Source organism: Cervus elaphus, chromosome 9 (assembly GCF_910594005.1).
Source record: "Cervus elaphus chromosome 9, mCerEla1.1, whole genome shotgun sequence".
Taxonomy (NCBI): domain Eukaryota; kingdom Metazoa; phylum Chordata; class Mammalia; order Artiodactyla; family Cervidae; genus Cervus; species Cervus elaphus.
The window spans coordinates 94,516,861-94,536,755 of NC_057823.1; the positions used below are offsets into that span (position 1 = coordinate 94,516,861).

Consider the following 19,895-nt stretch of genomic DNA (forward strand, 5'->3'; position numbering starts at 1 on the left):
CAAACTTAAGCAGACTCCAGAATATGTATGTACATTTTTTTTTTGCTTCTATCCTAAATATATATATTCCTTAAAGAAAGGCCCGAAGATAAATAACTGCTGACTAACACCTATACCGCATGTTTTACGCTGCACACCATACACTTACCTTCTGTTAAGTACCTAACAGCATCTTCATACTTTTTGTCTTGTAATGCTTTAATGCCTAAACCTATGAGACCTGCACCACTTTGGGGATCCATTTCCACTAGTCTACAACAATACTGTTCTCCCTCGTCAGTAAGACTTCCTGGAATTAAAAGAAAAAGGTATTAGCATACATATACCAATATATGCCAAAACCTACGCACCATAATCTTTTTAAGTTCTTGAAACCTTAAATCTCAAAAGCTGGCTTCTACATACATCTCCACATTCTGATTCCAGGAATTCAAAACTTAAATAGATCAACAAATCTAGAAAATATTAACATTTCATTTTTAAAAAATCATGTTCCTTCTTCTTCTTAAATATCAGAAGTAGAAACCACTTTATTCACAGCAGTATCAGTAAACCAAACCTGCTGTCATACTCAAGGGTTTCAAACAAGAAACCAAAGGCTACTTGTCATAATGCTAAGACTCAGCCACCACTTGCCACCAGGTTTCCCTTTTCTATTCAGCAGTAACAATTTCGATTGTTAGATGAAGGAATTCTTGTCAAAGGACAGACTCTTCACTAATTTCTCCCTGGACAATGTGCTGCCAGAGACGTGACGCCCAAGGTGCTAGAAGCAGTGGACTCGTCCAGCACACGGTACCTGGTACAAAGACTGAGTCACATTCTTCCCAGGCTTACAAGTTCAGCACTACATTTGTGCATTCTTTCAAAACTTCCTTCTCCTATGTAAGTTAACAGTTAAGCTTACGTAGTAATCATTCAATGTCTGCATTTCGAATTTATTTTGGTAAAAAAATTAGCTTAGAAAACATTGTAGGTTCTGTTATATTTCCATTTTCTCCAACCACAATCAATCTCAAGATTCCTGTTCCCAGAAAAGCAGAAAAACAGGTGGAAAAGATGGCTTGTTTTGAGAATAAATTGTGAATACCATTCACCACTTTAATAAATTGTTTAATCACATAAGAAAATTCTTAAAAAGTAATTTAGACAGTAATTTACAACTTGAAGCAATAAACAAGGGAATAAATAAAAACAGGTTAACTGAAAAAAGACCTGATGCTTATGTATCTATGTAAAACAGATAGTCACAAACCCCATATGGAACCACTGTTTCAGCAACAGATATTAAAGGTGAATTCTTTGCATGATACCATTTAGCTTACATATTTACACAAAATTTTTAAAACCAAACATACAACAATTCATAACCCCTAAATATTTTACATATTAACTTAGAAGTCCAAGTTAGCGCCAAAGATTCACAGAATTCATAATGGCTAAAGAATTAAAACTTCAATATTGTTTAGTAAAATGTGAGAATTATGAGAAATGTGAGAATTAGAAGAAATATTACTTTGGTTAATAAGCCAGAAAAAAGAAGCCTGCTTCTAGACAAGAATTCCCCTTCCGTCAACATGTTCTATCGCTTCTATAAATATGAATTTCAAGAATAGACATGCCTATTTTCACAAACCCTACATCCTCTAAAAGCAAACCACTGGGGTTCCCCCCCCACTATTTTATCCACTGGTATTGTCTAAACTAGATATCAGAAGAACCGGGAGGACTTTTTAAAACCAAAAATGCTGAGCTCCACTCTCAAAGTTTCTGATTCAGTAGGTCTGCTATTCGATCTGAGAATCTGCATTTCAAACAAGTTCTCAGGTGATACTGATACTCCTGGTCCAGAGATCATACTTTAAGAACCACCAGTCTACAGTATTTGCCAGTACCATATGCCAACTGTATTATCAGCTTTATGACAGGTACACCCTGCCTTTGCTGTCTCTGTAGCTAAACAGTCATTTCTGAAAGATAGGGACGAGCATGGTATCTTGCACACGGCAGACATTCATTAAACACTGTAATGATCTTTCTAAAACACCGTTATGGGGCTTTACTAGGGGCTCAGCGGTGAGGACTCCACCTGCCGGTGCTGGAGAGAGGAGTTCAGTCCTCGGCCTGGAAGATCCCACGTGTCGCGGAGCAACGGGGCCCACGAGTCACAACTACTGAGCCTCTGCTCTAGGGCCCGGGAGACGCAACTGCTAAGCCCACAAGCCACAGCTGCTGAAGCCCAGGTGTCCTGGGGCCCATGCTCCGCAACAGGAGATGCCACCACCACGAGAGGCCCTCACACCGCGGCCGCGAAGAGGTCCCCACTCGCTGCAACCAGAGAAAAGCCCACACGGCAGCGAAAACCCAGCACAGCTAAAATAAAAACCTTTCAAAAAATTAATACCGTTACAAACAGATGCCCCCAAACGCTGAGTCTATGAATAGGTAAATGGCTGAGAATTACTATGGAGTTAAAAACAGTCACCATTCTAAAAAAAGAAAATAAAATGGCTACTTAAATTTTATCTTCAATTTCTACTCAACTGAGTCAAAACTCTCTTACTCCATGAGAACACAATTCATGACAGGCTATCCTGGCCATTAAAACTGCCCTGATTACAGAAAACACACCTAGGATGAAAAGAAGACAAGCCAGTCAGGCATCTTTCCAACGATCATCCACATTCAGGGTAAATAAAAACTGCACACACATGAGTCAAGTGTGACTAGCAGATGAAAACAGTTTCCAAAAGGTCCAGGAACAGCACGAAAACCTTTTAAAACAAGGTAAATTTGTCTAACGTATTCCCTTTGTTAACATCTGGGAGCACAATCATAGAAACAAAATGAGATTTGAGGAAACTATATTCGTGTCAAGGCCTAAAGAACGTACTCTCTACCTGTGATCAAGTGGCACTTAGAGGACTTCTCTACAGTGTTCACAAAAACCATCGACAGTAATAACACTAGTGATCCTGGGTAAAGAGACAAGGAATATTTCAGCTTCAACTCTCAATCCACTTCTCCACACTAATAATTATTACTGAAAATACTACCTAAACAAATGTTGAAGACAAAACCAGAGAGGACAGACTTCATTAATCTGAATAAAAAATCATTTATTTAACTTACCTGCTCTTCTTAACATTTAAAAGATTCTAAGATTCCAGATTCAGTGTCTTTAAAACAGTTTGGCAATACTACCTTTATTTATCAACAAGGCAAGCAAGAGGCATTCCCCTAGTGGTCCAGTGGTTAAGACTCCATGCCTCCAATGCAGGTGACCTGGGTTCAATCCCTGGTCAGGGAACTAGATCCCACATGCCACAACTAAAGATCCCTTACATTGCAACAAAAACCCCACAGAGCCAAATAAAAAAGTAAACAGGGCAAGCTAGACATGGAGCTGATAAAAGATGTTCTGAAAGTGTTCAGAGCAGGTGCTAAGTAATAGCTATAAGAATTCTGTTTCCTAAAGTCTATCACAAAAAAAGGCAAGAGGTGTTTTTTTAATAACTATTTTATTTCTGACATCCCAAAGAAATCCATCAGTGCTATAGAACTTTTTTTTAAAATAACCTAGCTTGGGAGGGAGAAAAACAGCATGTACTCATTTCTTTATTTCCACCTGGATTTTCTAATATTTCTAGAACACAAAATCTTAAACTCTCTTCTGTTTGAAGAACCAAATCTTTCTTATCTTCACGCATTTCAGCAATAAAGCAAAACAAAATAAATCAAAAAAGGTCATTTAGCATGAAATAACATTTCATCAGATGACGACTGTGAAAGCTATTCACTACTTGTTATGTGAAGCTTTATAAACGGAGTCATTTTGAAAACACATCTTCAAGCCTCGACATGCAAAGGAGGACAAAAGAGAATGGAATCTATTTGTCCTCAGTGGAAAAGAACCCAGTGATTAACTGCTGTGAAGTAGCAAATTCTGCAGGCACTGAAGTACTCTGGGGGAGGACAGATCAGCCTTTAGGAGGCCTTCCAGATTTTCAAAAGTTCTTAATACACAGAGGTTTGGCTTCAAGGAGCAATGAAAATATGAAAAAGATAAGAAAGAAACCATTAAGCACAGCTTCCTACTGTCCTGCCTTAACTACTGAGCTCTCACCCCAGAATAATGCTGCACCTCCTAGATCTAACGTGTCCAAGTCTGCACTGCTCCATTCCGCAAACCCTCACAACTAACATTCCAGCAGGAAAAGCAGCTGTCCCACGTGGGTAAATATCCACCGACCCACTCCCCTTTGCCAGGATATAGATCTCTCTTTCAATTCTGCAAACTACCCATCCTCAAAACCTCTTTGAGAATGATTTTTTTTTTCTCACATAAACCAACACCCTTTCTAATCAAACAGCATAACCCCTTTGCTATCTCTTTACTAAAACACTTTGTCAAGTATTGAATTTATAGGCAAAAGTCTGCAGACTACTTTTTTTTTTATTTTTATTTTTTTAGTTTGTTTTAATTGAAGGATAATTGCTTTACATGCAAACTACCTGTTGATCCTACTTCTACAATTTTGGCTTTTGGAGATATAAAGGCATATTTACTCGACAAATCCACATTAGAGGGTTATATGTGCCTATTGAGAAAGCATTTAATCAGTCTTCAAAAAGAAATGTCAGAGTATCTTCACGTAAGCAGGGCAAGAATGAGGGAATGGCATAAGCCATTAATAGCCAAACAGCAACAGAAACAAAAGAGTGAACTCCAGCCATGAATTTATCAATCACAATCGTAATTGCAGGAAAATGGCTGGAGAGATGGACACCAGAGGCTACATAAGAAAGAAAACCAGTCCACTTATCTTGGGAACACACTGGCCTCAAGTTAAAATTTGAAGAAACTGGGTGATTTAGAACTATGCTTCCTATTAGAGGAAAACAAAACAAAACAAAAAACCACACACACAATCTCTAAGCATGCTTCTTGTACTGAAAGTCTCTCAGCAGGCATCCTCCTCCTTGACTGCAAGGCAACGTCCATGACAGTAACTAGCTCTTTCTTCTTGAAACTCTCCTTCCAGGAGACAGCACTGCAATTCCCCTCCTCCTCTAAAAGTCTATTATCCCCTTCTCACGCTTCCTCCTCCCCTCCCTTAAATGAAGTCAGTCCGTCCCTGCATTGCTTCTCTTTATACCTGCTCACCACGCTTCCTACGCTTTTCCCATCATGTATTCTAAGTTTCAATTCACTCACACTGATTAAAAGACAGCCCTACTAAAGGCCTCTTAATCATAAAACTAGTTGCTCTATCTCTCAAGACAGATCTCCCTTCTGAAATGCCTTCCTTGCCTTCTGGGCTGCTTTTTATCGAGGTCCCCCATCTTCCTCTCTGACCTCTTCACTTCTCTGTCCTCCATTTCCTTCTTCCTCTTCTTCCTCCCTTTCTATACAAGGCACAGTTTACACCTTTCTGCCTTCAGGCATCCTCTGAAGTCGTCCACTCCATTCCCTTTCATGTACATGCAAATGGTGTCCAAGCCTTCAAATTAGCCTTTGTACTGATTTCTCAAGGGCAAACCCTGATGAGCATTCCCCTCTGAACACCCGTTAACCCCTCCTCTCATCAACTTACCTTTGTACAAACTATCATTCCATACGAGTGCAACTTTTCAGGAGAGCCGAAAATTAAAATTGATATCTCCCTCCCTTCACCTCTAAAAAAATCTCTTCTATTTTTTTCATTCACCTGTTACTTTCAGTTGCTATCATATTCCCAGTTCATTCATTCCTATAGTTAATTCGTTCTTAGTTTCACTTATTCTATCCAATCTAGACTATCTTCTGTACAGTAGATCCTGCATACCATGTTACAGACTTTAACTTCATAAAGCTACTCACTACAACACTTCTGTGCTTTCCAGGTGGCACTAGCAGTAAAGAATTCGCCTGCCAATGTGGGGATGCAAGACATGCAGGTTCGATCCCTGGGTCAGGAAGATCCCCTGCAGGAGGAAATGGCAACCCACTCCAGTATTCTCACCTGAAAAACTCCACGGACAGAGGAATCTGGTGAGCTACCATCCATGGTGTCACAAAGAGTCGGCCACAACTGAGCATGCACAACACTTAACGACGTTTGCTTTTCTCACGCTAGAGGAAAGTGCTCTTCCATGTCTATTTTGGACTCAGTTAAGGTAAGGAAAAGGGGATCCATTTACTTCTCACCATAAAAAATCAAAGACTGAAGGTAAGAGTTCAGGACTTCAACTCAGACACGAGGGGGAAAAATACAAGTTGCACTTATAAGGGCAAGTCAGAGTAGGAAGAGTCAAGAGAGGTGTAATGAGATTTCTGTAACAGGAATTTTCCCTCAATTACCTTTAGCGGTAGTTTTCAACCATTTTTCAATTGTGGAATATGTGATGGTCAGTAACATACAACGCATTCCTAAGTGTATACTCATTTAGCAACAATGTGAAAAAACTTAGCTTAGGAAAGCTCTGCACTAACTCCCAATCACTACCATACTGGTGCTGGTACTGTTAATTCCATCCCAATGACTGACTTGGATGAACTTTATTTGTATCAGGTGAATACAGATATGGACAGGGGTGATATTCTATTTTTAAAGCACCTGTTCAGCACAGACCCTGGCAAAAAAGGACAGCAGCTGCTGTGAAGACCAATAGAGTCAACATCCTGTAGACTGACAGGCACAAGACATCTACAGCTTCAAGCTGTGGCAACTCCCAGCAGGCTAGCCGGCATCACCTCTCTCTCTTCCCCCAAAGAAAGTACACAACGAAGCAAGGGCGTGCAGCACACACGAAGACACACTCTCTGACTTGAATTTGCTCTGTTTTATTGACAAAGCAGATCACTCACACTCTCCATTCCTTTATCACATTTAACAATGTACGTGTGTGACCCTGACATACGACATCAACACTGACAAAGCTCATCACTAACAAAGCCTTCTGCAGGGCAGTCCCATCCCTGTGTAATACTTAACCAAAACAGGTCTTACTGCCCCAAGTAAAACTACTCTTCCCCCAGACTGCATCTAGCTCCATACCTCTGCTCATGCCACGGGGAGTCTTTCACCTCCTCCTGTTCGTCTAATTTCTACGGAGAATTTAAGACCTTCTCCAATTCCCACCTTCCAAAAGACCTTAGTAATCAACAGAGAACTCGGTGGCTCACAATTCCCTGGGTCACTGTACTTCCCTGTGTTTCTTAGCCTTTTCAGGCACATAAAGACTATGTACTACACTTCCTCTCATGTCCAGAAATACTGAGACAATACTTCACACACGACAGACAACAAAGCAATTTTTGATCGACAGCAACATTACTCTCACATCTCTAGGACACACAATATAATAAAGAAGAAATTACCTGATTCAATTAAATGTAAACAAAGCACTTCTAATGGATACTGCACAGTGGGATAGACGTTTATCATTCCTTCACAGGCTTTCTTCAACCTAGCAGTCTCATGAGGAAACTTGAAAATAAAAAAAAGTAAAATAAACTGAGGAGCAGCAAAATATATTTATGAGTACTTTCCTAATTAGAATAGAAAAGTCATGCCAGAGATTTTAAACATCAACTTACTTTGGATAAACACTGAATGAAATGTTTATAAAGCACTTGGTGATCTTCACTAGGAATCTTATCTGATAAGCCCAGTGCATTCTCAAAGGCAGTTAAAAGCTGAAACAAAGAAACAAAAAGGCTATCATCTGCAGTTTACTTAAGTGACAAATGTAACAAACAGTTGAACACAGAAGACTCACTTATACAAAGGACACCCTCAACTAGTAACTGCAAATATGTTTATTGTCTGGCCCTGACAATTTCGATAAGGGGGAAAAATGTATAATTAAGCTTGGAATACATTCCAACTCCAACTGGCCAGCAGACTGCACTGAACTAATAAGGGACAACTATAAATTGCTTAACAGCATTAATGAAACATTCTCATAAATGCCTGCCGCTCTCTACTAAGTAGCTGAGAGGTATAGTCTCATATGTCAGTGTAGCTTCTACTGCTCAGATCACTTTTAAAACATCTCTTCTGAAATCACCAGTACAGTCTTTGGAACATCTTTATAATAGCAAATTTTGAATCTCAAAAAACAATTTTTATGAAGTCATACTTTTGGTAAAAGAAAATCAGAGACACAACTGAACTATAATGAGATCACTTCTTTTATACAGTATTATTCACTGGCTTTGAAGAAAATTCCAAAAGAAGCCTTCTAAATGTTTCCTCAGCAAAAACAGCAATATCTGAATCCAAGGCAAGCACTTTTAAAGAGTATCATTCATTTGGTTACATAAGTTCTGCATTTTTCAAAATGAATTTCCATGACTGTATAATGAAAATTCACAATACAGTTCACCAACTCAAATTCTCTTTGTAAAGCATGATATAAAGTCTATATAAATAAGTAAAATTTTACTGCTCTGATAAAGTTAACGATCTTAAAGAAAGAATAAAAAGCCTAAAAAAGTCTAGCACACACAACAGGTTCAAAAACTTAGTAAAGAAATTAATACACATGTAAAATATATGACAAATATTTTTCTGAACACAAATAAAGCAGAGTATCACTAGCATTCAGGGTGAAAATAACTGTCCCCCCCCCCAATACTTTTATCCCATTTTTAACAGTTAGAAATTCTTAAAATGATAAGTATAATTAGTTCTCTTTCATGGAAGAGTACAATATGGATTTTTTTTTCAATTTTACTTATTTCAGCATGTCTCTGATACTCTGGTAACCTACACTATTTTAAAGAACTAATGAAGTCAAATATAAAGACATGGTTTAAGAGAAATCAATAAATCACCTAATTTTGTCACCATTCAATTTCTTTCTACAAGTGAATCTATACACCAATAAATCAATATATACAGTGGAGATAAGATAGTCCCTTCAACAAGTGGTGCTGGGAAATCTGGACAGCTATGCATAAAATAATGAAATCAGAGTACTTCCTATACCATATACAAAAATAAACTCAAAAGGGATTAAAGACCTTAATGTAAGACCAGAAACTATAAACTCTTAGAGGCAAGCATAGGCAGAAGACTCTCTGACATAAATCACAGCAAAATACTTTATGACCCAACTCCTAGAGTAATGGAAATAAAACAAAAATAAACAAATGGGACTTAATTAAACTTAAAAGCTTTTGTACAGCAAAGCAAACTATAAACAAGGTGAAAAGACAACCCTCAGAATTGGAGAAAATAATAGCAAATGAAACCGCAACTGACAAAGGATTAATCTCCAATATACAAATGAATGAAAATCTTATTCTCATATTTTCATTCCTAGCACTTAGGACATTGCCTGACATAAAGTAATAGTTTCCCCATAAATACTTTCTGATTTAAAGGAACAAATGAGTGAGTGAACAAAAGAAGAAACATACAAAGAAATGAGCTTCCTATCTTATGTAGAATCTATAATTGTTAACATTTTAAAATTCTATTCAATTTAACAAGTATACATTGAGTGCTTATTTATTATAATAAGAAATTAAGTTTACCTTTAAACTTATAAAAAATAGAATGATGAAAATATTTTTCATTTACAGTTCAAAACCAGTGGTTGTTCTATAGTCTTTTAAAAATTGTTTTCAATTACTTGAAAAGCTGCAGTTTAAAAAGGAATATTGCTAGGAATAAGTAATCTAAATACTAAATGTAAACAGTCTAAATATAATAGTCTATGACTGACAAGGGATTAATCTCCAAAATACATTTAATACAAACACTTCATGCAGCTCAATAACAACAACAGAAAAAAACAAATAATCCCGGCAAAAACTGAGTGCAAGATCTAAACAGACATTTCTCCAAAGAAGACATATAAACAAGATGGCCAAGAGGCACATGAAAAGATGTTCAACATCACTAATTATTAGAAAAATGTAAATCAAAACTACGGTGAGGTATCACCTCACACCAGTCACAACGGTCATCATCTAAAAGACTACAAACAATAAATGCTGGAGATGGTGTGGAGGAAAAGAATGTAAAATGATACAACCATATGGACAACAGCATGGAGGTTCCTTAAAAAAATAAATACAGAACTAACATGTGATCTAGCAATCCCACTCCTGGGCATATATCTGGAGAAAACCATAATTCAAAAAGATACATGCACCCCAGTGCTCAATACAGCACTATTTGCAACAGCCAAGACACAGAAGCAACCTAAGTGTCCGTCGACAGAGGAGTGGATAAGGAAGATGCGTTATGTACATACACACGATGGAATATTACTCAGCCATAAAAAAGAATGAAATAATCCCATTTGCAACAACATGGATGGATCCAAAGATTGCCGTACTGAGTAGTCGGACACAGAAAGACAAATATCATATGATATCACTTATATGCTGAATCTATAAGAAACGGTACAGAGAAAGAGACAGATGTAGAAAACAACCTCACAGTTACGGGGGGGCAATGTAGCAGGGGAGGGATAAATTGGGAAATTGGGACTGACATATACACAGTACTGTATATAAAATGACCTACTGTATATAGCACAGGGAACTCTACTCAATGCTCTTTAATGACCTGTACGGGAAAAGAATCTAAAAAGAGTAGATACATGTCTATGAATAACTGATTCACGCTGCTGTACACCTAAAACTAACACAACACTGTAAACTAATGATACTTCAATAAAAATTAAATATATAAATAAATAAAACACTCTAATTTAATTTTTAAACCTGAAAGCAATTTAGTACTCTTAGTTCAGAAATACGAAGAAAACATACCTTTAAGGTACAACTTTTTAGAAACAGCAGTTTTGTAAAAGTCAATTTCATAGTTTCTTTTTCACAGTTATTAAGTAACTGATAAAGTGTGAATTCTTGTGAATACAAGGACATAAAATTTTGATACCCTGAATACCATTTCCACTCTGTTCAGACTTAATTTGAAACTGCAGGCCTGTAATTCTGACTTTATTAGGAAGAGCCTCTATGAATTTAAGATGTCTAGTCTGACATACAGTGTTTTTCTATATTATAGCATGTTTCCATTTTCTAAATTCAACTGAATGATCGATTTTCATGACACAAGCTGTGGGGAGCAAATGGCTCAGTACCAATTGCTGGGTCTCATTATTCTGATCCTCAGTGCACCCAGCCAGCAACTGAGTCAACTTCCTCCACAGCTGATGAAGCTCCTGGGTGTCTGCACCTTCTTCCTGTCGTGTCTTTATCAATTTGTGCCATGTCCGGGCCACCTGTCAGGGAGATTTAAAATGGTTACTATATCTAAATTACTGAAATGCCATTAAAAACATTTAAATCTAAAATAAAAACATTACTAACACATAAAAATTGCAAAAGCAGAGAGCTCCATTTATTATGAATTCCATGAAAAAACAGGATGATTGGGCAAACCCACATGGTCCTTATATTAGAAGTACAACTGAGACACCAGAGTATATACAGGAATGACTGCATGCCCCAGTCCTCATAACTTAAAGCATCAGCAGGAGGACACCGCTAACGCGTCACTAAATTCTGCAGATGATGCACTTTCACTTATTTTATTGATCCCTGCCCGGTTTTGAAAAAGTTTGGAAATTCTGATACCTGAATTCCAAGTTAGTTTTCAAAGCACTGTCATTTGTTTTGATGCCGTACCATATGTTAATTTTTTTAATGTTTCCTTAAGCTAAATGACAGCTTCCTTTTAGTAATGGTTTTATTAAAAGAAATTTACTACCCAAGCAAATCATTAACTGACCTCTACGTGTTTCTTTTCTTGGTAATACAGATCCACCAGTTTCTTACAGACATCACACCACTTCTGTTTGTCAACACTTAGAACAGAAAAAGAGGATTTTGAATCTGATTAATGGAAAAAACTGAAGACTTAAAACAAAAAAAATTAAAATATCCCCAAAATAATACCAGGCACTGGAACATATCCTCTATTACACTACAGCAAAATTTCATAAAATAAGCCTCTCATAAAAAAGAGAGGTTTAAGAAACATTATTGACTAAAAATAACATCAAAGTTTTCAAATTAGTCAACCCCCCTACTATTACTGTTTCAATCACAATTAAGAGATTCTGCAACAATAGTTTGAAAGGAAAATGATTTCCAATTCCCAGTAAATGTCTGGAGTACTTCTATATCATTTTAATCAGTTTCTTCTACTTCAGGCCTTTAAAGGAATGAGCCTTTCCCCACACATTGATTACCTTTCATACAGATCCAGGAGCTTTTGGTAAACACCAGGTAAGTCATCCTTAGCATTGATGTGATTACATTTCTCATACAAACTTGCTAACCCCTAAAAGAGGAAACAGCAGTGATTACTCTTCCAAAGACACCCAGTGTGCTCACATTTATTTTGCTAAGTAAAGTGACAATCTGTAAAGATTATTTATGATAGAGATTATTATAGTTTACAAATGAAATAAAATGCCTGGGATTTGCCTTCAAATAATTGGAGGTAGGAGGGAGTGGGTGAAAGTACAGATGAAAAAACACTGGCCGTGAGTAGGTTTTTATTGAAACTGGATGATGGGCATAGAGTGGTTCATGTCATCATTCTCTTTACTTCTGAAAATATATCTCACAATAAAAACTAACTTTTTAATAATTACTATGCAATTTTAACCCCTAAGATGTTACCACACACTATTTTCACATGGTCAAAAGAAGGAAATCCAAGTACTCTGTGGAAACTACCATTTTTGCTTCAAATAAAGATAGATATCCTAAACCAAACAGTACACAATAAAAGCTGGCATCAGAGAGATGTTACCAGATAATCTACTCATGTTCTTGTTTATGTGAACCTGAGACAAATAGGTTCATGTTCTCCAGAGTCTTCTACCTCCTATTAATCACAGTTTCTAAGATGTGATTGAGATACGAAACAAAGTCATTACACATGAAAAAGCTGGAGAAGCCAAGTAAAAAACAGAGACCATTAAATAAGAAAAAAGAATGTAACTCATATTCATAGATACAGAATTTCAAATTTTTTCATATTATTTTTTTAAAAACACATTAATATACCATCTCTTCCCTCAGATAAGCGTAAAGAATATTCTTGATAAGTCTCTCATATGTATACATAATTAAGTTGGAGATTTATATAATCATGTTTCAATTTCTGTCCTAACATTTGGAAATAATCCTTTGGATTAGACGTTAAATAGTAGCAAACAGCATCCTTGGCACCAACTAACTTTCAAGTTTACTAGATCAATAAATTTAATTTCTTCTCTCTTATACTGGGAAAATGGAGATCTAAGTGCTTATTGTAAAGCTGTCACCTGTATTTTGAATAAAGTTCTTTCCTATAACATAGTTAAAAAAAAATGTCTACATACCTGCCAAGCTAGTAGCTGGTCTGGCTCTAATTCAGCAGCTTTCTTGTAGGCACCCTGGGCCTGATCAGGCTGTTCTAGCTCGGCTGCAGCAACGCCAATGAAAACCCAGGCATTATAGTTATTCTTCTCTTGTTTTAACACCGTCTGGTTGAAAAAATTAAAGGAGACGGTCATTATGCTTTGGAAGCTCATGGACAAAGAATAATCAAAGACAGTCTACCTAACAGTCAGGAAATCTGGATCCACCACTAACTGGATGATCTTAAGAATACCACTTAACCACTCTGGTCCCCAGTTTCCTCAAGGGGAGGGGGAGTTGGACTGAACCAGTGACTGCGGGGGGCCTGAAATATGAGGCATGTTTTACAAAGATGCCCAAGTAATCCTCATGCCTCAGCCAAATGCCTCCCTCTGCCCCTTGAGAATAACACTAAGTATAAAAAGCACAGTTAAGACTATTCTTACCACCCTCCACAGCACACTGCTACTAGTCACTTACAAAATTATTTTCCATATTGTTTCACCTTATCCAACTCCCGTATTTTCCTTCCCTACAATAGCTTCTCCCCATATTAAACAGATAGATATTTTCATTGATATTATATGCTAGGAAAGTATTTTGACTCCAACGTGACTGCACCAAATATGTTCAAAAGTAATACTGGTGATGAATGTTTAAACAACACCTGTCAACTAGAACAAAAATTATATACAGAGTTACTCCTTACAGAAGTAACAACTATTTGCTAAGGTAAAACAGTTTGAAATAGAAAGCAAAGATGTTCCAGTGAAAGGAACACAAAACTACTAGCTAAAATGAAATTAGCTCTTAAGGTTTTACATATTCTAGAGAAAAGAGGAACACTTCTGAGTTGAAGCAGGCAGATTATTAGTCTTATGTGTGACCACATGACACTTCCAGCAATGTCACCAATATACAGCACAAGCTCCCTTCTCTCTCATAATGCTACCTCCCAAAAAACCAGCACCAATGAGGTAAGCCAAAGGGTAAGCTCCAAACACTGAAGTCACATTAAACGTTCCTGTTCCCAACACCAAGGTCAACGACTGGCATACAACTGTGAAGCAAATGATAAATGCTATAGTCAACCCACAGTCAGTAAGGACCTGCTGTCTGCCTAATCACCGGGTTTTTCAAGATCGGAAACAGACTTTTTAATGAAAGAATTATAACAGTGCAGTGAAAGCAGGTATGGAATTCTGAGATAAGGAAAAAAGTACCTGACTCCAAACTCCATTCGCACAAGTCAGACAAGGCTGCCTAAAGGCATGCTTATCCTGAGTTACAGGAGCACCAGCAGAGGAGGTGATGAATCAGACCAAACATAGCAAATACACTAAGGGGCAACTTGTCTTAAAATTTCAACTTTCTAGGTTACTACAAGTTAAGTCATCACACATTTGCCACTGACTAGTTCCCCATCTTTGGCTTTCCAGCTGAGTCTCTGGTATAAATTATAAACTGCTTGGTGGAATTCATATGGGAATCAGAAAGAAGGGGCTGTGGTACTTCTGTATATATTAACAGACAGATGCACACCTGTGCTAGATCAGTCTAGTGCTGAAGGAAACAACCTCTCCCAGCCCCCCACCACCTCCTCCTTTTTCTTACTGTGAGTCTGAACAGCCCATCCACCTTCTTCAATATGAGGGTTAGTTCTGCCATGACCTCCACCCCTGCTGGGCTCACTAGAAACCTAACCTCTCAAGGGCATTCTTCACCCCTTTAGACTCTCATTCTATATTGCTATCTATTTCTCCCAGGCTTACTCATTTCTCTCTCTCCCACTGTCCTGAACTCTTTTTTTTTTTTTCCATTTATTTTTATTAGTTGGAGACTAATTACTTTACAATATTGTAGTGGTTTTTGCCATACACTGACATGACTCAGCCACGGATTTCCATGTGTTCCCCGTCCTGAACTCTTTAGTGCAATTGCTGAAACTCCCGATCTGAACAGCCAAGGTCCCTACATTCAATCTTGCTTTGAACTGCGCCAAGTTCTGTTTCAACGAAACTGGGCTTCGGCCCTACAGATCTTACATGCTGCAGCTGATTTCTTTTCACGTACATCCCACATATCACAGGCCAGGAGATAAGACAAGGGTTTCCGTTGCTCACACTTGTCACCTGTAATATATTCTTCTTCTGCTCCCCGCTTCCTTCAAAAATCCCAGGACCTTTGAAGATCAAACCAACAGCTATACTCTAGAAAATATCCTTCTTGTTGCTACCATCTACCAACCTTCTAGGTATCCTCTTTCCTTCAGTGAAAATAGGGCAATCCCTCCTCTCCACTTCAATTCCAGTAATCGTTCTATCAATCATGCAGATGACCCAATGAATGTCAAGGCCTCTCAGTTACTTAGCCTCAGTACTCAGCCATCCAAAACCTGGGTTTCCAGCGTGTACCTCTCCTATCCTCCCAGTTCAGTTACTGTAACGGCAACAATTCTCTAACCTCTAAAATGACCAACTTTTTTTTAACCTCCCGTCCTTCCAACTATCACCCTACGTCTCAGTTCTCACCTCTCATGTCCCAGCTTACACTGTACTGCCCATCACTGTCATCACCCCTTGCAAGCATCCTCCACCCTTTGCCTCTCTGTCCCCTCAACTTTCTTACTACCTATATACAGAATTCATCACGTCCATCTCCAAGCCTGAGAAGGGCAACACGAAGGAAGAAACTACATAGCTCAGTACACCGATTTCACTTTAATAACATGAAATTTCAAAAGGACATTCATTAGTCTGGTAATCCTGCTAATCCTTACTAATAAATTTCCTCTCTCATGGCCAATGACAACTGTATCACACCTTCTTTTGTCTCAAACCGCCTACACAACTCCTCTTTCAGCCTCAGCTTATACCTAAGAAGAAGGAGCCATCAGAGGGGACATTTATCTTCCCACCACCACCCCCCAATCTACAAACCTGACGGCTATGGATCGGCATCTACCTTCCCTCCTGTTTAGACAGCGGTGTCAAAGGCCCCCTCTCAAGCTCTGAATCTGAATCCCATCCTCCTCACCCTCCCCGGGACTGCACTCCTGCCACCAGCCTGCATCTCTCCTGCACCTTCAATTCCTCCTTCTGGACTCGGACGTTTCCATCAGCACAGAAAGGAGCTTTAGAATCTTAATGCTCACAACCACACACCAAGCTGATTCTCCCGTCAACACACCATTAAAGAAGGAAAACTTTAAGATGCAAGAGTGTTCCATAGTACAACCCACCAAAAGACAGCAAAGAGACATTCAGGTTTTGGGAACTTGCCTTTGATAAGTTACCAATATAGAGAAAGATAAAGTTAAGTGGCAGAAGTAGCTTATCCGGGCCCAACCGCACTAATGGTTCTACTAAAAGGCCTGACCACTTTTGTATTTAGACAGGAATGATTCACATATTACAAATCAGTGATGCTGCCAGATGTGAACATTTCTATTGTGGAAGGAAAAAAAAAAAATAATTACCTTACAATGTTTCAAAGCTTCCTTGTATTCTTTGTTTCTGATCGCATCTCTAGCACTTTTCAGAGCAGTCTTTACTTCCTTGCTGGACATTCTGTCAAAATGAAAAGACTGTTTATACTTAAATGAAGGCAAAGGACTATGCAAAAGGACTATATACTAATTTCAGCCTGAATGAAACTACAATGATACCCATCTAACTGTAACAGTTCCAACAAATTGAAGAAACTGAACCTCTGAAAAAGGCACGTGTAATTCCTTCCACATGGAACATTCTTTCCCGTTAAAATAAACATATTTTATGTTGAAAAAACAGAAAGTCAGATCATCTCTTCAGATTTTTACTCAAATGTCACTTCCTCAATGAAACCTTCCTTGGCCACACTATTTAAAATTTTAACACTTCCTTCTTCCAACTCCCAACCACTCAAAATTCCCTTTTTCTTTAATACTGCATTTACTTTTCTTCAAAGCACTTATCACCATCTAATATATTATATACTTATTTATTATGTTTCCCAACCCCATCACAATATAAGCTCCATGTAGGCAGGGAATTTTAGTCTGTTGTTGTTGGGTTGTTGTTGTTGTTTAACTGCAATATCCTCAATACTTAGTATCTGACAAACTGTGTATATTAACAAATATTTGCTGAAATTGCACTGTATTTGAATTATATAATTCTGCATTCTCCATATAGTAGGCTAAAACACAGATGATCTTATGGGCCAGGACCCAAAACACACACCAATCTCAACAGAAATCTACACAAAGCAAGTACTAAAATAAAGCCAAGTCACAGAGTAAAAACATTAACACAAATAAATTTCAGTAACTATGATGTAAGTTGAAGAAAGCATTCTGTTTTGATGTTAATTTCTATAAAACATAAATCAGGATTTTAACTTTTTTCACAGTAAGGATTTCTTTAGGATGACAGTAGTATAGTATCCCTTGTAATACAGTATTCTTTGAAGAGAGGTAAACATAATGTTTATACTTAAATGAAGGCAAGGAATATTCAAGAAGACTGTATACTAATTGCAGCCATAGATATTTCAATTTGTAGACAAAAGAGTCACTGAAAATATATTAGTGTAATCTTAAATAAACTAACATATCTTAAGATGTCACAATTTATTCCATTTACCAGTAAACCAGTCAAATTCAATCACAACTCAATCTTGAAAAAAGAAACATTTGTAGTTTTTTTTTGCCAACTCCATTGAACTCTAACCTCAAGAACGTAAAACAAAGCTATGTACATATTAGGTCATTATAGATCGCTGATGCTCAAGGTAGCAAAACGAACCAAGAAGATGGCTCACTGACAGGGCAGCTGACAGTCCTTACGTCCAAACAGGCTGGGGCACAAGCATAAGATGAAAGAAATTTAAGAAGCCAGAGAATTAAAAAAAAAAGAATTTAAAAAAAGAAATGTCTTTTGAATTTTAGATTAAATAATACAAAAATTAAAATGTTAAAATATCAATTTATCTACAGCCAAAATGAGATTCCCTAAATAGACAGAAAAGGGGCTTTTTGTGTAGTTACAATAATTAGACAATTAGAGCAACATATTTCATATGCTCTTATTTTGGATGCTGCTCTATTACCTGAAATTATATCGGCATAAATTTACAGATGTAAAACATCAGAAGGATTTTTATACAATCTGCAAATCTTGCTTGAAGCAACCAAGTCTCTATGCTGATGCTACATTGTATTTCTCACGCCAAAGTTATCTCTGGTAGATAAACCTGCAGACCGAACGAAGAGAATGACAGTGATGATGACAGCTAATCTGGACCAACAGAAAGGGATACAGCGACACCCAAGAAGAAAAAAACCAAGAGATACCCAAGTTTAAAAAGAACAAAAACAGTTCCAAGATAAGACCAAGCAAAAGCAAACAGAAGAATGCAACTTGCCCAGGACAAAGATCACCATCTTTTCTATCACCCAACATAGAAGTAAAAGCACATCTGAACAAAGCAGAACCAGTCAGCACCAACCCAACATGCAGCTCCCAAGCTATATGCTGCATTTGACAGAAGACATAGAAAGGAAGGCCTCTGCTCTGAAGAAAATAATCCCCATCTAGAGAGAGACCTAAGGCATGTGAGTCATTCAGGAATCAAATTCTAAACTAAGGCTAATGAGTGCAAGTACGAGTGTAGAAGGCAGAAGTGTGATGTGAAGTAATCAACAGCTACGAGGTAGAGAAAGGATCTGAGAATGGAGGGAAGAAGGACACTTACTCCAGCCAGAGGCATTGCGTTAGCGAAGTCGGAGAGATGGGAGTGAGTGTGGAACGTGCAGGAAACAATAAGGAAGCCAGGCTGAATGGAAGAGGAAGGACTTGCTGAAGAACAGAAGAAAGTTAGGCTGGGTAGGTAGACCACCAGTTTACATAAGACTTTGAAAACGAGACAAATCTAGACTTAAATGGAGGAGCCAACATGGAGCTGTCAAATGCCTCGAAGTGGGTTATTTTTAAAAACCACATGAGACAAATTCTATTCTTTTCTTGGTTGCCAATTCGAATGTTCAATACCCTTCTATAGCCTGACAAGTCTCCACAGGTAACGACGTCTACTCTTGCTGTACAAAAAAGGTCTTGAACCCAGATAACCATGATAGTGTGATCACTCACCTAGAGCCAGACATCCTGGAGTGTGAAGTCAAGTGGGCCTTAGGAAGCATTACCACGAACAAAGCTAGTGGACGTGATGGAACTCTAGTTGAGCTACTTCAAATCCTAGAAAGATGATGCTGTGAAAGCGCTGCCCTCAATATGCCAGCAAATTTGGAAAATTCAGCAGTGGCCACGGGACTGGAAAAGGTCACTTTTCATTCCAATCCCAAAGAAGGGCAATGCCAAAGAATGTTCAAACTACCACACAATTGCACTCATCTCACATGCTAGCAAAGTAATGCTCAAAATTCTCCAAGCCAGGCTTCAACAGTATGTGAACCGTGAACTTCCAGATGTACAAGCTGGATTTAGAAAAGGCAGAGAAAACAGATCAAATT

The 19,895-nt window shown here is 37.9% G+C and overlaps 1 protein-coding gene across 5 annotated transcripts in view; it reads right to left on the reverse strand.

Moving 5' to 3' along the window:
* Positions 1-19,895, reverse strand: part of TTC37 (tetratricopeptide repeat domain 37) — a 96,374-nt gene that overhangs the window by 69,116 nt on the left and 7,363 nt on the right. For 3 of the 5 annotated variants that reach the window (XM_043913631.1, XM_043913627.1, XM_043913628.1), the window contains exons 3-10: positions 16,863-16,953; positions 13,366-13,509; positions 12,223-12,314; positions 11,760-11,835; positions 11,110-11,250; positions 7,583-7,681; positions 7,364-7,472; positions 149-289 (exon numbers count right to left, since the gene is read on the reverse strand). In XM_043913631.1, coding sequence (XP_043769566.1) covers positions 149-289; positions 7,364-7,472; positions 7,583-7,681; positions 11,110-11,250; positions 11,760-11,835; positions 12,223-12,314; positions 13,366-13,509; positions 16,863-16,952 — 892 coding nt within the window. In that variant the 5' untranslated portion in view covers position 16,953. Of the gene's footprint in view, positions 1-148; positions 290-7,363; positions 7,473-7,582; positions 7,682-11,109; positions 11,251-11,759; positions 11,836-12,222; positions 12,315-13,365; positions 13,510-16,862; positions 16,971-18,475; positions 18,620-19,895 lie in introns of all 5 variants that reach the window. The other 2 variants (XM_043913629.1, XM_043913630.1) reach the window with 2 other exon arrangements.